The 16,703-nt window shown below is 45.8% G+C and overlaps 1 protein-coding gene across 1 annotated transcript in view; it reads right to left on the reverse strand.

Moving 5' to 3' along the window:
* Nucleotides 1-16,703, reverse strand: part of COL9A2 (collagen type IX alpha 2 chain) — a 49,885-nt gene that overhangs the window by 10,484 nt on the left and 22,698 nt on the right. Inside the window, exons 14-26 of the mRNA XM_053398929.1 lie at nt 14,986-15,039; nt 14,780-14,833; nt 12,718-12,771; nt 10,321-10,374; nt 10,092-10,145; nt 8,313-8,366; nt 6,828-6,872; nt 6,558-6,611; nt 5,201-5,254; nt 4,703-4,756; nt 3,246-3,317; nt 2,355-2,390; nt 1,007-1,051 (exon numbers count right to left, since the gene is read on the reverse strand). Coding sequence (XP_053254904.1) covers nt 1,007-1,051; nt 2,355-2,390; nt 3,246-3,317; nt 4,703-4,756; nt 5,201-5,254; nt 6,558-6,611; nt 6,828-6,872; nt 8,313-8,366; nt 10,092-10,145; nt 10,321-10,374; nt 12,718-12,771; nt 14,780-14,833; nt 14,986-15,039 — 684 coding nt within the window. The remainder of the gene's footprint in view (nt 1-1,006; nt 1,052-2,354; nt 2,391-3,245; nt 3,318-4,702; nt 4,757-5,200; nt 5,255-6,557; nt 6,612-6,827; nt 6,873-8,312; nt 8,367-10,091; nt 10,146-10,320; nt 10,375-12,717; nt 12,772-14,779; nt 14,834-14,985; nt 15,040-16,703) is intronic.

Consider the following 16,703-nt stretch of genomic DNA (forward strand, 5'->3'; position numbering starts at 1 on the left):
CTTTTATCCCCCATGTTGTTTAACATCTACATGAAACCACTGAGTGGGGTCATCCAGAGTTTTGGAATACATTGTCAGCAATATGCTGATGACACACAGCTCTACTTCTCCTTTACATCTGCAGGTGTGGCAGAGGATGCGCTGGACCGATGGTCTTTCCTTGGGAATGGACTGAATGAGAGCCAACAAACTGAAGCTCAATCCAGATAAGACTGAGACACTGCTAGTGAGTGGTTCCCTAAACCTGATGGATGGGAGGTTGCCTGCTCTTGAGGGGGTTACGCTCTCTCTCTGAAGGAGTGGGTGAGCAGCTTGAGGGTACTTCTCAGGTGGTCTCAGTGGCACTGAGTATCTTCCATCAGCTTCGGCTGGTGGCCCAGCTCAGCTGCTCCCCTATCTGGAGAGAGATAACCTAACTTCTGTTGTCTATGCTCTGGTAACCTCTAGGTTAGATTACTGCAATGCATTATACATGGAGCTGCTTTTGAAGAGAGTACAGAATGCCAGCTGGTGCCTAATTCAGCAGCCAGGCTGCTCAACAGGGCAAGACCTTGGTCATGTGCTTCAACAGGTGTGCTTAGTCCAGCTGCTTTTATTTAGAGTAGGGCAATAGCTTTGGGCTTCAAGCCCGTTTTCTGCCAGAAGCACTCCCCAGCTGGCTACTGCTTGCTGCTGAAGATGATGTTTGCAGTAAATAGCACTTTCAGGGACAAAAAGGAGTCAGAAGGGAACATTTTTCAGAAAGGACACAAGGATGCTGTAAGGGAGGGATGTCTAACTGGTGGCCCTCCAGATGTTTCCAGCTCCCATCACCCCTGACCATTGGTCATGCTGGCTGGGGCTGATTGCAGCTGGAACCCAACAACATCTGGGAGTGCCACAGGTTCCTCATCCCTGCCATAAGGCCATAACTGAGCCAGCTCCAAAAATTGCTCTACAACATTCTGCCCACCAGACAATGTTGGCTTTTGCAAGTCAAGAGGCACAGTTTTGGAAACTATCTTACCTTTTCCCCCTTCTCCCCTGGAAGGCCTTCAACGCCAGGATCTCCCTATAAGGAAGGAACAATAGCTTTATTTTCCGGCCAGAATAGCAAATGATCATCCCCAAACTAACCCTTCCTGATCCCTCTCAGTGCTCCACTCCTTCATGTCTTGCATGTCCCTTTGTCTCTGAATTGCTACAAAGTCCAGTCGTTCACCAGCTTAGGCTGAGCACCAACTGAAGCCACTAGTGCACAAGAGATAGCTTGGCCATGGTAATCTATGCTCTGGCAATCTGGCATTTGGAGAAATGCAATGCATTGTATATGGGGCACCCTTCGAAAACAATCCAGAAACTGCAGTTCCGCATATACTGCAGAGGTGGCCTTCAGTGAGGTGAGGTGAAGCCACTTGCCTCAGGCGGCAGATCCAACCTCCTCCCCGCCCCTGTCCTGCCACTGTGCTGCTACCAGCCCTGCTGGGGCTTTGCCAATGCAGCTGCCACAGCACTGTTGCCCTCCCTGCTGCCACTGTGCCCTCACTACTGCGCTCTTGCTGCTGCGTTGTGGCAGCAGTGTGGGCGCAGCCACAGATGAGGGTGCAGTTGTGGTGGTGGGGCAGTGGCATCACAGGCATGATGGTGGAGGCAGGGAGGGGGAAGTGCAGGGGCCTGGATCTGTGGCAGCAGCGGCAAGGCATTTTGCCTACAGTGGCAAAGCATCTCAGACCAGCACTGGTCACACAAGGCCAGGTGGCAGGTTCATGCCTTGGTCTATTTCCAAGCTCAGTTCAAAGTGGTGTCTGTTATCTTTAAACCCCTCCCTGTTGGGCTGCCTTCCTGACACCAATGCCCTTAGCTACTGAGGTCGTCATCTGAGGCTCTTCTCTAGATTCCTCTGACCAGAGATAGGGTCTTTTCAACTGTATATCTTGCCTTTTGAAGACCCTCCTCAGGGAGACTCACCTGGCATTTACACTGCTTCCTTTTAGGCCCTGGGGATGTGTGTCCCCCCCCCCAACCTTTATCTTCCAGGCCTTCTAGATATTTTAGCTTTTCTAGATTTGTTGGGATCTTCCAGACAACCTAAGCTGGTGGTTTTTTTGCCTGCCTTATTTACTTATTGACTGACTAGGTTTTATCTCCTACTGTTTGTCATGTTATTGATTTTTATGGATTAATTGCATAAGACTTTTTAATATGGTTTGTTAGCTACCCTCTGGGAGCATTTTATACTCAAGGTGCAAGATGAAAAATATAATTAATAAAATATGGCAAAAGTAGAAGGCAGTAAATTTCCAGCTGCTCACACCAATGTAACCCTATAAACAGAGCAGTAAAAAAACAGACAAAAATCAATCATAAAGACTTACAATGTCACCTTTGGGCCCAATTTTTCCTGGAAAGCCCTAGAGCAGACAAGAGGGAAATGCTGAGATCCAAGAGATGCTGAATTCTATATAAATTTCCAGTAATAGACCACCCACTCCAGCTTATCACTGGAGATAGAAAAGACAAATGACTCATCAGCCTCTCAAAAACCTTCCACAAACCAGACCACAGTGTGCGCAGGCCCAATTTCAATGGAAAAGGGGCTTGCAGAGTAAACACCAGTGAATCAAGCAAGATGCTCTAGCCCTTATGGCTAAGAAGATATGTCTGAAAATATGCTGCTGGTGGTGAAGACACCAGATACACCTCCATGAAGAGGGCATTTTGCAACTTAGGGGCTGTCACAGAGAATCCCCTCTCCCAGGTCACACACACCATGGACCTCTGAGGGAGGTGGAACTACCAAGAGGTCCCTTCTCCCTGCTGATCTGTACATTTGGAGGGGTCTGTAGAGAAGGAGGGGGTCTATTAGATATTTGGGGCCTAAGTTGTTTAGGATTTTAAACACCAAGTTGGACCTGGAAATGAAGTGGAGTTAGAATCCCTGGTGTAGATCTGTACTTATGTACGCAGGCCATCACACTGTGTGGATCACTGTGTGGGAACTAGAGCTTTGGTTCATCTCAGTGGAACCCAGGCCTGGCATAAGAAGCCTGGTGCATTCTGGGAGATATTCCTCCTCCCATCCATCCTCATGTCCACATCTATGCAAAGTATGTGTGTTTATGCAAATCTGCTCCGTTTGCAGGATCTGCTCTAAAAGCGGCTTTGGAAGTTTCAAAACCTGCTGACACATTTCCAGAGTTGCAGAAAAGCCAAGTGTGACTCCATCCTCAACACCACTCTGGTCAGAGAGTTCAAGACGATGGTACCTTGCCACCTTTAACTCCTGGGAGACCTTGTGGGCCTGGAATTCCTGGGGGTCCCTGCTCTCCTTTGGGACCCTGGAAATAAAGAAAAGGAGAAAACACATTAGGAGGAAAGTAAATCACAGTGAAGAGGCTGATATCCTAGTCTGGCAGGGTTATCTCCCAGTCCTACTTGGAAATGCTGCCAGGGACTGAAAGTGGACATTCTGAATGCAAAGCTGGTGTTGCAGTCCTTCCACAATCATGGACCATGGGATGCCTGCCACAAATAGAGATTGTCCAAGCATTTATTTATTTAGGAGTTATTTATACCCTGCCTACTAACCAAAGTTCTTGAGGCAGCTTACAAAAAATTTAAAAAACAATAAAATAGTCAATGTACAGTGGTATCTCGATTTTTGAACGCAATCCATTCTGAAAGACCATTCGAGTTCTGAAACATTTGAAAACCGAGGTGCAGTTTCCGATAGAAAGTAATGCAAAATGGATTAATCCATTCCAGACTTTTAAAATCAACCCCTAAAACAGCAATTTAACATGAATTTTACCATCTAACAATACCATAGATCGGGGATGTCCAACTAGTAGATCGCGATCTACTGGTAGATCCCCAGCTGATCCTGGTAGATCGCAGGATCCTTAAAAAGTTACAGGGGGAAAGCTGAAAAACTCTGTGCAATCCTCCCCCCCCCCCCAAGCTCAACAGCTCTGGGCAATCCACCCACCCCACGCATGCTCTTCCTCCCTCCAATGACAGTGGGTAGATCACTGCCAGTTTTTTTTTATACTGGGAGTAGATCACAGTCTCTTGGGAGTTGGACATGCCTGCCATAGATCCACACAGTCACAAAAACAAATTGGTTGAAAGAGTGCTCCTGAGATGCGATGAGCACAGATATATTGCACCCAGCCCAAATATCACCTCCATGTTGCGCGGGTGCTTAGGACTCAACAGCCGACAGCTAGGCCTCCGGATTTCGCACTCAGCGGAAGCTGTGTGGCATGTCCGATTTTTGAGGCGTGTTCGAAAACCAAAGCATTTAGTTCTGGGTTTACGGTGTTCATAAACCGAAATGTTCATCAACGGAGACGTTCAAAAACTGAGGCACAACCGTATATACAAGTTGGCCTAGGACCTGGGAGACTTGAGTTCAGATCCCCACTCAGGTCTGATGCTGCCTGGTTGACCTTGGGCCAATCACTGCCTCACAGCCTACAGTACCTGACAGGGCAGATGTGAAGATTAGATGAGGAGAGGGAGAACCATGTATGTCACCTTGAGCTCCTTGGAGAAAACAGTAGGATGAAAGTTTGATTCTTATGGTCTCTTCTGAGGTGAAACAGAGAGAGAAGTGCCCGGAGGGGAGACCACCATCCAACGGAGCTCTTGGAAAAGAGCTCTGGTTCTTTTTTCAGAAGGAATGCATTTGAATTCAAGGACTGAATTTATTCATACTCACCACTTTCCCCTGCACACCTGGAGGACCCACTGGGCCTCTCTCACCCCGATCTCCCTGTGAAATAGAAGGGGAGAGGTCAAGATGTTCAATTCTGCCATAACTGTGAGCTAAATGTGTCCACAGGGAGCAAGACATCCTTCGCCCTGCCCAACAAGGCCTACACCAGCCTCCCCCAATCTAGAGGTTATTGGACTCTAATTCCCACCAGTCCCAGCCAGCATGGCCAACAGTCAGGCATGATGGGAGTTGCAGTTGAGCAACATCATGCCGGCTGAGGAAGGCTGGTCTACATAAACCTCAGTTTATGAATGGAAAAATATCACACCCCCTGAAGCAAATGCTCTACTTCAAGGAATCATCTGCCTCAACTGCAAAAGGCCCTAAGGATGCACTGATATTAGTTGAGCAATTTGGTGTACAAACTAAGTCTGCTGTCCCCACTCCCAAAATGCCTCTACATTATCCGTACCTTAGAGGAATTCATTTTAAAAGACTTACTTTCACACCAGCGATCCCTTGGGGCCCTGCTTCTCCTTGAGGTCCTGGCTCACCCTGAATGGGAATGGCAGAACACACCAACTGAAGATCTGGTTTTAAGGAACGAACAGCCCCTTTTTGTGCACTGATGACAATTTGCGCTCATGATGGTATCAGGGCAGCAATACGCAATCCCACTTTCAATAATGTTTGTGCCTGCAAAGGTTCTGGGGTGGACATACTGCTTCACTTCCATTCAGTGCATGTCCTGCAACTTCTTATACTGCTAACGCTCCAGTTATTCTTTCTGTACCACTTTTATTGTGCTATAGCACAAAAGTTCCCCTCCAGACAGTATGAATGTGGTAACAGCAGATAAGCATTGCAGAACAACTCACAAAGTGGAACAACGTGAGGAGGATCCAGTATAAATCCACCACTAGTTCACTATTATTGTGTCAATGACAGCTCACAGAATGTATCTGCAAAACACACCAGTATAAGACGTAAGTCTGGTGAGGCCTGAAGTCTGCTTTGTTGCAGGGCTGGGGGGGGGGGGTAGAGAAAGATTACTCGGCCATGGAAGGAAGCTAAAAAAAAAATTACTGCACAGAATTACGGTAATTCAATATCATTATATTTGCACTTCTTTAAAAGCAGCACAGCCTTTACTTGCTTTTAAGAATTTGATAGGCTAGTGCTGCCCCCTGCTGTCCAAAGCAGGAAAGTACAAGCACCAAAAGCAACGCCTGCTTTGCCCTGGCACCTTTTTGCCATTCAAATGCAAGCATTTGATGTCTGCAGGTGAAGCCATATTGGATCTTCTCCCCCTGCAGTGGGGAGTAACAGGAGCCCAACTTCATTTATAAATGTTGAATATTTCCGTGGGATATAACCAAGGCAACTAACAGAAACCAACCAACATAGAGATGTCATTTACATATACATTATTAATAGCAGAAGCATCATTAATGTAATAGAAAGTGCTTGTGAGTCCAAGAAGACAATTTCTCTCACTCCCCAGAAACCCCCACAGCCTGCAGAAGAGAAAATGAGGTTCTCCAAACAGCAAAAGTGAAAAAGTGTGTGTGAGAGAGAGAGAGGGGGGGAGGGGGAAGGGAGGGAGGGAGGGAGGGAGGGAGGGAGGGAGGGAGGGAGGGAGGGAGGGAGGGAGAGAGAGAGAGAGAGAGAATAAATAAAACGAATTAACAATAAATTATGAGAAAGGTGGCAGGAAGCAAACACCTACTGGATAAGCAAGGAAACCTCAGAAACTGGGATATATTGCAGAGCTCTTAGTGTCTGCTGTTTTAAAGTGTCTATGTTTTAAAGTTAAGAAACAAAATATAATGGGGGGCAGAGATCCCTTTTTACTTACAATTTTCCCAGGTGCCCCTGATGAGCCTGCCAGGCCACGACCCCCTGGTTCACCCTGTTTAAAACATCAAAAGACATAATTCAAAGCATTAGATGGTTCCTTGATCCATCAATGTGCCTGTGGTGGCCATCTGTAGGTGGTTTATAACAGCCTTCCTGAAACTGTTGCCCTCCAGAGGTTTTGAACTACATCTCCCATCAGCCCCAAACAGGGGAAGGATGGTTTAAAAGGAAAGAGGAGCAGGTGATATTATTAAGTCAAGGCACTCACCTTCTGTCCTGGGCCACCTTTGGTTCCAGGTGTGCCTGGCAAGCCCTGCGATGGAAAAAAAACAGCAACCCCAAATTATCTCTTGTATGATAATTTAATATTTATTATACCAGAATTTCTTGTCTTGTTTGGCTTGGCGAGGGGTGGGTTTCTCGGTCCAGATCCAAAGAGAAATTCCTTCTGAGAGAAACTAGATAATGCATTACCACAGATGGTTGGTGGATGTGGCAGTCAGCTAGATAAGCCACGTGGATCATTTTTATAAGCAGAGTTCTGCCAACACGTGGCAGCCTGGATAGAGTGGTTAGAGTGTGGTGCTGATAATGCCAAGGTTGCAAGTTCGATCCCTGTGTGGGACTGTTGCATAATCCTGCATTGCAGGGGGTTGGACTAGTTCAGGCATAGGCAAACTCAGCCCTCCAGATGTTTTTTGAGACTACAATTCCCATCATCCCTGACCACTGGTCCTGTTAGCTTGGGATGATGGGAGTTGTAGTCCCAAAACATCTGGAGGGCCGAGTTTGCCTATGCCTGGACTAGTTGATCCTCAGGGTCCATTCCACTTCTACAATTCTATGAATCTATGGTATACTTATGGTTTGTTTTTTTAAAATGTTAAAATCATATGTTATTGGGCATAAATGTAAAGGCAAAGGGACCCCTGACCATTAGGTCCAGTTGTGACCGACTCTGGGGTTGTGGCGCTCATCTTGCTTTATAGGCCAAGGGAGCCGGCATGACCAAGCCGCTTCTGGCGAACCAGAGCAGTGCACAGAAACGACGTTTACCTTCCCACCGGAGCGGTACATATTTATCTACTTGCACTTTGACGTGCTTTCAAACTGCTACGTTGGCAGGAGCAGGGACCGAGCAATGGGAGCTCACCCTGTCACGGGGATTCAAACTGCCAACCTTCTGATCAGCAAGTCCTAGGCTCTGTGGTTTAACCAACAGCGCCATATGTTCCCCTAATCGAGGACCATTACAGCTGTTGCTCAAATATCTAACAAAGGTGTGGGGAACCTTTGGTAACCCATTTGTTGCTGAACTACAACTTCCATCATCCCTGGCCATTGGCCATGCTTGTTGGGGCTGATGGGAGTTGTAGTTCAGCAACAGCTGGAGAGTCAAAATTTCCCCACTCCTGACCTAAGGAGCCCATCTCTGCAGCAGTTCCTGAGAATTCCCAGTTCCCATCCACAGCCACATGATCCAGTTAACCTGTCCATTTCAGCTAAAGATTTCCCAAACTACCCAGTAATATCCAATTTTCTAGTTCGAATCACAATCTTCACTGTTCCCAACACATATTCAATAAGAGCTTTACGATTACACAGACGAGAAGATTTTGTTTGTTTGTTTTAAATGAAATGCAGCAGTGGCAGTTTTTCACCAATGGATAAATTGACTGGGCTGATTCTAAACTAGGAAGGCTGCCAAACTACCTTCAGGTAATATAATAAAATGATTTGAAATAATACTTACAGCTAAGCCTCGGTGGCCTGGAGGCCCTGGAAGACCTGGTTGCCCTGCACTTCCCTACAAGACAGAAGAATAGCCGTTAATGGAAGGCAGGAAAGAATGAAGCAAATATTGAGAAACAGCAAGACGGGACACGGTTGCAGCACTTACAATTTTGTCTTTTAAAAAAATAAAACTTCAATAGCTGTAGGAACACAACTCCAGCCTCACAGAAGGGAACACCATCTTATTGCTTATACAAAAAGGAGACTTGTGGGATCTCACAGGGATCTAACATCAAGCAAAGGTCACACCAAGATCTCTTTGCAATCTGAAGACTGAGTCAAATATTAAGAGGCTCCCAGTTTGAATTTTCCTCCTGCCTGAACTTGCTAAGTGGCCTCAGCCCAGCAATTCTCAGCCTCAATCCCCCAGTCTAGAATGTGGTGATATATTCTATAACTAGAATATAACAGCAACAGTAATACTAATGATAGTAGTAATAATATAACAGTAATACTGAATAAACTTGCAGGGTTGTTGTAAGGACTACAGCTAGATAATGCACTTTGAACATTTGAAAGCACTGCACAAATGTTTATCATTTATCATGATACAATTCATACATAATATTGTGTTTTAATTATTGATAATTCCAATGATTTATGATATTTTAAAATGTTATAAGGTTAGTGTTAGCAAAATGAACTGTTCATTTAGATTATTAAGCAGGGTGCTTTCAATGTCAGTCCTACCCAGAAATGACCTATTGAAATTAATGGATGCAAGTAACTTAGGCCCATTAAGTTCAATGGGCCTACTCTTGAGTAGAACATAGTTGGATACAACCCATTACATATGAACCGAATTAGGATTAGACTCTTGGTTGTACTAATATGCATTGTTGTTGTTGTTGTATTGTTGTTCTGGTGTCATGAACTACTTAGGGCACAATTACGGGGGTAAATAAAATAATAATACTGTTACAGCATCCCCAGCCACTCTGTGGCCTAGTACACAAAAATTACCTGCGGGGGTTGTAATTCTGGGAATTGCTAAGCAAACACGAGCGGTGTTTGGGCACCTGCGAGGCCTAACAACTAAAAGGACAACGTGGGCTCTGTGTTGCTTAGCAACTGCTACAAATGGGAAAGGGGAGAAGGAGAACAGGCCCATTCAGACATGACATGGTTGCCAAACAGGAATGAGACTGGGAGTAGGTCTTGTGTAGTGTCGGCACCATAAAAAATATGGAGGGGAGGTGTCACATGTGCTTGGTGGTTGTGAAGGGAGGACTTTGGTCCATACATTAGCTTTCTGAAAGAATATATAAATATATATACATACATACATACAGAGAGAGAGAGAGAGAAAGAGAGAGAGAGACTTGATAGGTATAGCTGCTTTGCTGCCCCTCCCATCAAAAAACCCTCACTCAGGCTGGATTTAGGTTTGATGAGGCCCTAAGCTACTGAATGTAATGGGGCCCTTTATATGTCCAACTGTCCTTTGTCAACAACAAATTGTCACTGTTTTTTTGTGTTGAATAAATGCTATATGGTAATTTATGGACCTAATAGATATCTAAAGCCATTTGCACTTAACAAAATATGTGATATTTTAGGTAGCAGGCTAGCAGGTGGGGCCCATTACTAACATCATAGGAGCCTACACAACACAAAACAAAATACTGCTGCTGTATGTAGATAAACAAGTTACAATCGCAACAGAACAATAAACAACACAAAAGAAAATGCATACAGAACAAAGAGTCAATTACATCATTTAAGGGCATCTTCTTACCTTCACCCCAGGAATACCAGGGGTGCCATCTTTGCCATCAATCCCAGGAAGACCCTACAGCAAAGGGGAAAGAAGAAAAATGCAATACTGTTTCTGGATGTTTACATGTTTTCAGTCAATTTGGAAGCCGATTTACCCCAAGCAGGAAATCAAGGAATCTTACTTTCATCTTTCTCCCCCAAACACCATTGGACTCCAAGATGGAGGTCAGAAAAAAGGAGATACATACCTGTCCCCCTTTTGGCCCCATTCCTCCTTGAGGGCCCCTGAAACCACGAGCACCCTAAAAAAGTAACCCCCCAGAAAGACCCATTGTTAATATACCAAGGAAATGACAACCACAAAAATCTGAATGAGCTTCTGGCTGTGGTTTCTGCACTGCTTATAGCTGCCACCAACTGACCCGCCAAACTTTAACAAGACATTGAATGTGCAGAAAATCAATGGCTGGCTTTTGACTGCAAGAAGGAAGGGAGTTCCTGTGGCATTGAATTCCTCTGGGGTTTCGATCGTCAAGTAACTGCACATTGTACCGGAAATCAAAAGCAATCAGCTAAGTGGAACTAAAAGCCAACCAATTTATTTTTTTTAAGAACCTATCATAATAGTACCTTAAATGCATGGTGCTGATGGGGCTGAAGGTTCAACTGGCCATAGCCAGCCCAAGATGTTTTGGCACCTGAGGCAAACCACACAATGGCGCCCATCCCACTACCTGGGAAGAAGGGACAACAGGAGGAATCAAATCACCCTTACCCGACGATTGAAGTGGGAATCAAAGGCCGTTGGGGGGACAGGACACCAATCTGAAACCCACTGGCTGGGTGCAGAGCCCATGTGTCTGCAGAGGGCTGCTCCCACCATTACACTAGGGGTGGAAAGAGACCAGCAGTGCCTCTTATTCACCAAGGGGCTGTTGTAGAGGTGGTGGGGGGACTACTGTGGAGAAGGCAAATCCAGCCTTCAAAGAGCGTGCCGCAGCTTTCGTCACCACCATGGCAGCAGCGGGTCGCAGCAGACAGTGCATTCCTGGGAGGCCAGATCTGCTGCTCCTGAGGATCCTGCTGCCTGAGGCAGTTGCTTCACCTTGCCTCATGGATGGGCCAGGCCCAAACTGCCAGTCCCATCAGCTTTAGAATCTGGACCGGGAGGAGGGTGCCATTTTGTTTTTCACCTCAGGCAGCAAAATGTCTTAGGCTGGCCCCAGGGAGTGTGTGCGTGAGAGACAGGAGGAAAGTAGTTGGACAAATTTCAAAAGCAAGGTTCATGATACAAGTTTAGACTCCAACTCCCCCCTCTTCAGCTACAGCAGGGAGGCTGGAATCCCAGTAATCCCGTTTGTACTGAAGGCAAGTCAACATGCATCTTGATGATGGCTGAGTTAATGAGCCAGTGGAACCTGGAAGGAGCTGAGGTTTTTGTTGCCCCGGTGAAATAAAGAGGGAAGGAGCGGTATTGTTCAAACATCACAGCTGGGGGGAGGGAAGCATAGGTCAGGAAGCTCTTCCCTTCAGGTTCTTGGGAGAGTTTCAAAAAGCAATTTCAGATATAGATGGGGAGCAGATTACAGAACTAATTCTAATTGGACATGCCCTGCCGTCTCTAAGAGGCCCAGTTCCAAGTGAATTTCCAGTGCTATTGGGAACATGGGAAGTCAAACCCTTGGTCCATACAGCTCAGCACTGTCTCCCATGATTGGCAGCAAGCACATTTCCCAATCCTACCTAGTGATGCCATTGGGGATGGAGCCTGGGACCTTCTGTATGCAAAGAGATGCTCTGCCACTGAGTGACAGCCCTTGCCTCGGTCCAGTATATCTGAAGGAGTGTCTCCACCCCCATCGTTCTACCCGGACACTGAGGTCCAGCGCCAAGGGCCTTCTGGCAGTTCCCTCACTGCGAGAAGCCAAGTTACAGGGAACTAGGCAGAGGGCCTTCTCCGTAGTGGCACCTGCCCTGTGGAACGCCCTCCCACCAGATGTCAAAGAGAACAACAACTACCAGACTTTTAGAAGACATCTGAAGGCAGCCCTGTTTAGGGAAGCTTTTAACATTTGATGCATTAGTGTATTTTAATATTTTGTTGGAAGCCGCCCAGAGTGGCTGGGGAAGCCCAGCCAGATGGGCAGAGTATAAATAATAAATAATAAATAATAAATAATAAATAATAATAATAATAATAATAGTAATAATAATAATAATAATAAATTATTATTATTATTATTATTATTATTATTATTATTATTATCATTATTACTATTATTATTTTCATATCTAGAAGAGCCAAATTCAAATTCCCTTTCAGCCATAAAACTGGCATGGATCCACCGGCCTAGCCTACCTTACAGGGCTCTTGCAAGGATAAAGTGGGTAGGGGGAGAAATATATGCTCTGCTGCCCTGAGAGCCTTAGAGGAAGGATGGGATATATAACTGAAATATCTAAAATCAATGAAATAAATTAATGAAATTGAAGTGGGAGTTGTCACATGCTCTTGAGCCCCTGGGATAGGGTGGTGTGGTGTGGGTTTATCAAGAGATCAAAAAAGGTCAAAGGAGCACCCTTATCATGAAACTGCTTATCTCCTGATGATTCAACTGAATGCTGCAGTCAAATGTTTTACTCACAAGGTCTCCCTTCTCGCCAGCCTGTCCTGGTGGCCCCCTGGGTCCTTCTTCACCCTACAACAAATATTTTATGGTTAAAATAGAAAATGAAAAAGAAAGTGAACATTTTCAAGCCTTCCTAAAATTAACACGTGGCATTAATATTGCAGGCAGTTTACTGAGATATCACAAAATGGTCAGTGGCAACAGAGGGGTTTTTTAAAAAATAAATAAATAAAGAGGAGCAGGGATATGGGCTGACCTTTTTAATGCCAATGAACTTGGGTGACACTGCACTGATCCCACAACATGCCCAACTATCTGGAAGCACTCTAATGATCCTTCCCAGAGAACATGGACTCCAACATGGATCCTTCTAATGTCCCTGAAGCCTGATTCAATTTGTTCATGGAGAGCCAGAGAGCTGGGAAGAGCTTCTGATTCTAGGTGATTATGGATAGACAACTTGCATCTTTTGAGAGTGGGGGAGTAGAGTAGCAAATCCTGTAATCCCTATGCTTGCTAAATTGAGAGTAAGCCCCATTGGTAATGAGTCTGATTGTGCAGTAAGTGTGAGAGCTCCAAACCAAGAAGTTCCTGGTTTAAAGCAAACAAACAAAAAACTCTTAATCACAAACATACTTAGGCAAGCCACTGTCATTTTAAGGCCCAATACTTCTTCCCCCACATCTAAGATATGCAAATAACACAAAATAACCAGCATCAGGCTGTACAGTTCATTATTTCTTCCTCATTTTTCTGTCAAAGCAATCCAAGTGGCATATATCTATGTGTGTGTAACACAAAGCAATTAAATATATATCCAATAAAAGAGCACACAAAAAACCCAGCAACTGTTAAATCACCCAAAAGACAGCAACAGGAAATGGTAGAATTAGCCCCATTTGACCAGCTTTGTGAGGTTACAAGACTCTGAAAAAGACTTAACACGGATACCCCCTAGAAAAAAGTTTAACTGGTTAACAACAGACCAAACACAAAATGTGAACACTGGTGGAGGAAGGAGGTGTGGTGGGTGCAGCCCACCGCGGGTGTCATCCCTGGGGGGGGGGTGACATCGCCACCCCACCCCCCTGGGGCGCTCGCCCTGACCCCAGGTGCACAGCATGTGCGCCGTTCCGGGTGCCGGAGCAGCCAGCTCCGCCTCTGAATGTGAAGAAGATGGTTAGCTGAACTCATATACAGCACACACTTTGAAAATTTGAAATGTACACCATAAATGCAATGATTTATTGAAACCCTTGAGGGAGCCACTATTTGAGTTTAAGAAATGGCTGCATTACATGCTGTATTAACCATGTTCGCTAGTTCAAAAGAGAGCAGGGCAAAATGTTGTTTCTAGCATCTTTTATAAATGCTTCTTTCAGGGCTGGTAACTCCTACGAGTTCCTTTTAGCATGTGGTGCAGAGTGGAACATGGGTAAACAGCCAAGCCCTGTGGCCCAGGAGAAGTTGTGTGGGGTCAGGGAACTGATGTCCTTTGATGTCCAGCTCCTGGGACATCTGCTCAGATTATCCTCTAAGAAAACTCCTCTAGCAAAAACCAAGAAAGAGACTTCCGCACCCACAATCCAGTTTCCATCCATGCTGTCAAAGGCAGTAGCGTGCAGTCAGTGGACATGGGGAACTAGGCTAGTCCCCTAAATTAGAGTATTAAAGCTTGGCGCCTCCTTCCCAAAGTCTGGGAAGCTTCTGCCCAGCTAAAGGAGGGAGGCTTGATGCTCTGACAGGATCCAAGAGCCCTTCCCCCACCTTCCCAAAGCCCATCTGGCTTTGGGAAGGGGGCAACAAGGCTCCAACATCCTGTCAGAGGTGCTTCCTTCCTAAAGCCTTTGAAGCTTCTGCCTGGCTTGAGGAGGGAGGCACAACGCTCACACATGCACGTCAGGACATCCCCCTCTCCTGCTAATCACCCTCGCAAGATGGTGCCTCTGGCCCTAACTGTTCCCCTATGAAAAATTTCACCGCACGCCACTGGTCAAAGGGCTCAAACATGGGACCATAGTGAATGTATAGGGTTAACGAGAAAAACAAACCCAAAAACGAAGAATAAATGAGTTACCGGTGGCCCTGCAGCCCCAATGGTTCCAATCATGCCTTTATAACCTTGAGGGCCCTATGCAAACACAGAGTGAAAAGAAGCAGACATTAAGATTCACAGCAAACTCTTTGTGCTCCGATGACAAAAGTAAACTCCCAAAATGGTGTCCTGCTGAGTTGTGACATCATCAGCTCATTCACCATTTCCCTTCTGCCTAGTGTACCTACAATCTCTCCTTTGGGGCCTGCCATTCCAGGATATCCTCTGAGACCTTGTGGGCCCTGGAAAGAAAAGGAAACCAAGCCTGGATTAATTACCTTCCTTCTGGGTGAGGTCTCATCTTGCAGCTAAAGCTGCTCAAACCCCCAACCCATCTGTCATCTTGAAAAATATCCATCCATGGATGAAGCGTGGGAAGTCATTACCCGTAAAGATTAATCACCAGTTTCCTCGCCACCTTTTCTGTCTGATTCACTGATCATCACCTAATGCTGATATTTCCTGCCCACAACCCCATACAGGAGTCGAGACATTAGTTTAATGATTATATTAAGTGAAAGGACCATAACATTTAGTCAAGCAAAGACAAAGTTTCCAGCCGGCTTCAACAAAGAATTCCGTCCTGTTAATTCCTTCTTATCACCAAAGCAGAAGAGCTTTGAGCTAATGAATTTGGTGGGAAAGTGAGCTCTTTGTAGACCCTGAGAGCAGAATGCCTCAATGGTAATGCAATAAACTAAGATGGATTGGCCAAGAATACAGTCCCAAATTGACCCTCCTCCCACTTAGCCTTTGAACTCTAGAGTCTGCCTATATGATACACCCCACATGTCAAAAAGTGATCACTGATAAGTAATCAGGCTCTGACTGTTAAGAATTATGGTCCTTCCCAGACTGTCACTATTTCGGGGTGGAATTAAATCTGTTACAGGTTGTCAATTGTAGGTGATTTTGAGAGGCCTTGCGCAACAAAGGTGTTTCCCCAAAAGATTGGACTTTCTGAGATTAGAAAAGTGATAGGGAAATGAACTGGAATGTGAGAAAGCACCTGCTTTGATGCAGGTACTCTAACCTCAGGTTATCAGATGTCCCCATTTTCCGGGGACAGTCCCCGGATTTACACATCAGTCCCCATACAAAAACAGGGACGCGGGTGGCGCTGTGGGTAAAAGCCTCAGCGCCTAGGGCTTGCCGATCGAAAGGTCGGCGGTTCGAATCCCCGCGGCGGGGTGCGCTCCCGCTGCTCGGTCCCAGCGCCTGCCAACCTAGCAGTTCGAAAGCACCCCCAGGTGCAAGTAGATAAATAGGGACCGCTTACAAGCGGGAAGGTAAACGGCGTTTCCGTGTGCTGCGCTGGCTCGCCAGATGCAGCTTTGTCACGCTGGCCACGTGACCCGGAAGAGTCTCTGGACAGCGCTGGCCCACGGCCTCTTGAGTGAGATGGGCGCACAACCCTAGAGTCTGGCAAGACTGGCCCGCACGGGCAGGGGTACCTTTACCTTTTTTTACCCCATACAAAATTCATTGAAGTTGAAGTTTCCCCGGATTCATTGAAAAAAATCTGGTAACCTTGCTACAAACAAATCAGGATGAATGCTCAATAAACAGGTCATCTGGAAGTGCCCTGCAAAGACTCTTCCAGAAGCAAGCAATGAAAGCAGCAGGGGATTGCAGGCTGCATTCCAAACACGAAAAGCATTATATACAATTTACAGCTCAAGCCTGTACATATCTATTCAGAAGTAAATTTTATTGAGTCCAATGGACTCACACCACAGGTGAGTAACAAATAAAACAGTGCTATGCGCATAATATGAAGTTTAAAAACAAGCAAACAAAGCCTTATTTAGTTCCCCACTCGCTCACCTCACTGGCCCCCCAAGATGCCTAGACTGAAGCGGCTACATCATAAGCATATTTTTCTCCAGCCATTTCCCCCCCTTTG

The sequence above is a fragment of the Podarcis raffonei genome, chromosome 8, assembly GCF_027172205.1.
Source record: "Podarcis raffonei isolate rPodRaf1 chromosome 8, rPodRaf1.pri, whole genome shotgun sequence".
NCBI lineage: Eukaryota > Metazoa > Chordata > Lepidosauria > Squamata > Lacertidae > Podarcis > Podarcis raffonei.